The sequence below is a fragment of the Pteronotus mesoamericanus genome, unplaced genomic scaffold (genome assembly GCF_021234165.1).
Source record: "Pteronotus mesoamericanus isolate MK-2021 breed Mesoamerican mustached bat unplaced genomic scaffold, CSHL_Meso_final contig_230, whole genome shotgun sequence".
NCBI classification, from domain to species: domain Eukaryota; kingdom Metazoa; phylum Chordata; class Mammalia; order Chiroptera; family Mormoopidae; genus Pteronotus; species Pteronotus mesoamericanus.
Genome location: NW_026555096.1, coordinates 2,221,724 through 2,226,331, shown reverse-complemented (window position 1 = coordinate 2,226,331; position 4,608 = coordinate 2,221,724). Strand labels below are relative to the sequence as shown.

At 38.5% G+C, this 4,608-nt stretch overlaps 1 protein-coding gene across 1 annotated transcript; it reads left to right on the top strand.

Annotated features, from left to right (window-relative positions):
- Positions 1-208: 208 nt before the first annotated feature.
- Positions 209-610, top strand: LOC129069694 (60S ribosomal protein L22-like). The gene has a single exon (XM_054572393.1). It carries the CDS (start codon positions 209-211, stop codon positions 608-610), a length of 402 nt encoding a protein of 133 aa, XP_054428368.1.
- The last annotated feature ends 3,998 nt before the right edge of the window (positions 611-4,608 follow it).

Genomic DNA, 4,608 nt, shown 5'->3' with positions numbered 1-4,608 from the left:
GTAATGGATAGAACAAATATACAAAAGACCAATAAGGACTTTACCAACACTGCATGTCAACTAATCCCATGAGACTATAAAACATGCTGTTTGACACAATAGAATATAAATTCTTCTCAGTGGCACATGAAACATTCTCTAGGATAAAATGTATGCTAGACCATAAAACAAGTTTTAGTAAATTTAGCTTTTTGTCTCTTCAGCTGCCATGGCTCCCATGAAAAAGCATATGGTGAAGGTGGGGCAAAAAAATAAACAAGTTTTGAAGTTCACCCTTGACTGCACCCATCCTGTAGAAGATGGAATCATGTATGCTGCCAATTTTGAGCAGTTCCTTCAGAAGAGAATCAAAGTGAATGGAAAAGCTGGGAAACTTGGTGGAGGGGTTGTAACCATTGAAAGAAGCAAGAGTAAGATCACTGTAACTTCTGAGATGTTGTTTTCCAAAAGGACCTTAAACTATCTCACAAAAAAATATTTGAAAAAGAATACTCTACATGACTGGTTGCAGGTAGTTGCTAATAGAAAAGAGAGTTACGAATTGCATTACTTCCAGATAAACCAGGATGAAGAAGAGGAGGAAGATGAGGATTATAACTCATTTACCTGACACATTTTGTGCAAGTTCTTAAATAAAACCTAAGAACAAAAAAAATACATTATAAAATATTGAAAATATACAAATTATATACACAAACAATGAAATGAAATTAGAAGTCAATGAGAAGAAAATTTGGAAGATTGACAAATGTGGAAATTATAAATCATACTCTTAAATAACCAGTGGCTCAAGATGAAATCACAAGGAAAATTAGAAAATGTTTTGAGGTAATAAAAACAAGCATTACCAAAACTTATGTGTTGCAACTAAAGTAGTCCTTAGTGTAACAATTATACCTGCAAATGTTTATATTAAAAAGATCTCAAATCAAAATCCTAATCTTCCACCTTAAGGAACTAGGCATAGCCCTGGCCAGTGTGGATCAGCTGGATGGAACATTATCCATTAAACTGGAAGGTTGCAGGTTTGATTCTTGGTCAGGACACATACCAAGGTTGCGGGTTTGTCCCCAGATGGGCACTCAGTTGATGTTTGTCTCTCACATTGATGTTTCTTTCCCTCTCCCTCTCTCTCTCTCTCTCTCTCTCTCTCTCTCTCTCCCTCTCTCAAATCAATAGGCATGCACTCAGGTGAGGAGAAAGGGAGGGAGGGAGAGAAGGAGGGAGGGGATGTAAAAGAGCAAAGTAACCCAAATCAAGAAAAAAGGAAGTAAACAATAAAAACTAGAGTTGAAAATGAATTAAATAAAGAATAGAAAAACAATAGAGAAAGTGAAAAAAGCAAAATTGGTAATTTGGAAAAAATCAACAAAATTGGAAAATCTTTAGCTAGATTGACCAAAATAAAAAGAGAGGAAACTTAAAATACTAAAATCAATAATGAAAGAGTGGACATTAGTACCAATCTTACAGAAATAAAAATAATTTTAAGAAAATACTATGAATAATTGTATGCTGACAAATTAGAAAAGCTAAATGAAATAGAAAGTTCCTAGAAAGACACAGATTTACTCAAACTGACTCAAGGAGGATCTGAAAATCTGACTAGGCACATAACAAATAAGCAGATTGAGTTAATAATCAAAAATCTTCCTACAGAGAAGAGCTCAGGACCGTGTAGCTTCACTGGTGAATTTTTAAAGAGCATTTAAAGAAGAATTAACACAAATTCTCATATAGTCTTAAAAAAAAAAAGTAGATGAGGAAAGGATGCTTCTCACCTTCTTCTATGAGGCCAGTATTACCTTGATATCAAATGACACAAAAACATTCTAAGGTTAGAAAACTACAGAACAATATAGCCTATTATTGGGGGAAGAGAGATTAGCAATGGGGATAGGATTTCTTTTGAGGATGATGACAACAATATTCTGGAATTAGTGGTGATGGTTCTACAACTTTGTTAACATACAAAACTTCCAAATTTTATACTTTATAAAAGTAAATTTTATGATATGTGAGCTATATCTTAATAATTTTGTTTAAAAGAAACAAAATATAGGGATGAGGGAAACATGTAATTAAAAGTCATCAATTTTTAATTGAGAAAGACTAAATATAGGGTCTAGAAATGCATATTTGAGGGATAAAAACAAAAAAAGGAAGTGGTGACTGTAACCGTAAGGATAATGGTTACCTTTGGGGAGCAATGGCACTATGATTGAAACAGAGTGTATTGAAAGGTTTCTGGAATGGGCAGCCAAGTTCCATTCCTTGGCGGGGATGATGGTTACAAAGGTATTTATTTGCCTTATAATGACTCACTAAGCAACTCATTTGTTGTTCTTTCTCTGTATCTGTTATTTTACAACAAAAAGCTTAAAACAATTTCCAGCAAATACCAGAAAAATGTTACATTTCCACCTTCTTTCTTGAAATATAAATTTAATAACTTTCATTAGTTACGTTAAAGTTATCTGAAGAGAGTTATCCTGAAACCCTGCCAACAAATGCTTACCAGCTAAAAGCCCCAATATGTTTTTTTCCCTCTGGGATACATAGGGACATAAGGAGTTTAACATCTATAAAACCACATAACTGATTAGATTAGCCAATCAAGCACCCCAATTTTTAGAGCTAACAGTTCTTTGAGGTTTGAAGTTGCTGTTCTCATGTTGGAAGTGTCAGGATGACAGTTTTCACAACAAATGCAACCTTCAGCCCAGGAGTAAGTGCCAGCAAAGTGTTCATCATCCTTTCTATTAAACAAAACAAAATAAAAACTGACAACACTTGTTTCAAAGCACATACATGATCCTACTTCAGGAAAAAAAAATATATACCTTTCTCTTTTCTGTATACAAAATCCCTGCCCAACTGGCCCCAGTGTCACAGCTGACTGTTAATATCTGCTCACATGGGTGAGTTGGTGCCAGAAGAGAACATGGATGTGTGGGAACCATGCCAGCCTCTGAATTTCCCTGGCAGTCCTAGCTACACCCCTCCACTTCAAGGAGGAATAAACTGGAAGTTGGGGACACTCCAGGGATGTCTTTCCAACCCACCAGTCCTCAAAGAAACAACCTGGACTCACATTCATACTGTTATCTTTGTGTACTATTGCAAATTCCATTTCAGAGCCAACTGAGACTTCCTCTAATGTCCATAATCTTACTTATATGCCTGCTAGTCACTGTCCTGAATGAATTATGTATATTAGTCTCAAGCCATGAAATAGTCATCATCAGCCTTTCACCAGCATGCTGTGATGTCTCTGGGCTTCTCTTCAAGTTTTTCTGAAAGTCTGATGATTGAGGTACTGCTGTACTACACACTAAATAAAAAGGGGATCAGTAACTATCTAAGGGATGGACCAACCTCAAGGCACAAATAAACCTGTGTGTGACATTGAAGACAAGGCTCCAGCCAGTGGGCACACCTCTGGGATGCACCTCTCATGCACCTTCCTGGACCCCATCCTCTGTGGTGAGTCCTCTGTATTGACTTCATTTTCTGAAGGCTTCCATGTCATCTAGTAGCCTAAAAGCCTCATTTTCTATCTGAAGCCCCATTGCCCATTCAAGAGCTTCCTTACTTTCCTCCATAAGTTCCCATGATGCAGTATATCCTGCCTTCCAGGGACTTCCTCTTTTGGCCCCCAGCTCCCATCAGTTGCTTCACCTGAGTTTGGCCCAGCCTAGAAGTTTCACCTATGCCCACACTCTTCAGTGCTTCTGCTGGGGCCACTCTCTCACGTGGGCCATGGTGGTGGTGGCTCTGAGTTTCCTCTGTGAAGTTAGCCCCACACCCTTTCCTCAGCCATCCCTTATTTAACAAGTACTTATCAAGGACCTAGTATATTTTAAACTCTGTGCTATGAATAGAATGGTAAACAATATGACGTTCTACTTACATTCTAGTGGGGACCAGCAGAAGAGGGCAGAGAATGAACAAGTAAATGGATTACAGAATAATTCCACAGAGAGACAGACTACGAAGGATAAATAGACATGGTAATACATAATACACTACAACACGCACTTGAGCTGAGTGGTCAGGGAGGTGGCTCAGGGAGGTGACATTTGAGCTGAAACTTGGAGGTTGAGAAGGCATCAGCTGTGGGAAACCATTTCCAGACAATAGGGAACAACAGGCACAAAGTCTCAGGGCTGGGCAGATTGTAAGGATGAAAAGAAGCTGGACAAAATTGGGGGACAGGGTAGCAGGCAACTACTGCCTCCTCGAAACATTCCTTGTTACTTCAGACTCCTGATTCCCCCTAAATTCTTCAGAATTCTTAATCTGTTACTGTTCCTGAAATGTTGTTCCTCAGGATTTTATCTCTAGGCCCTATATTAGTTCTCTGTGGCTGTTCTAACAAATACCACAAACTTGGTGGCTTAAAACAGCAGAAATTTATTATCTCAGGGAAATCAGTTCGACTGGGCTGAAATCAGGGTGTGGGCAAGGGCTGCACTCCCTCCAGAGGCTTTAAGTGGAAAGTCATTTATTGTCTCTTCCAGTTCCTGGTGGCTGCCAGCATCCCCGGCTTTGTGGCCATATCGCTCTAATCTCTGCCTCTATAGCTGTGTCACCTCCTCTTCTGTC

What these genes read in the sequence shown, in the direction of transcription:
- LOC129069694 (XM_054572393.1), top strand. Translation starts at nt 209, where the DNA reads ATGGCTCCCATGAAAAAGCATATGGTGAAGGTGGGGCAAAAAAATAAA.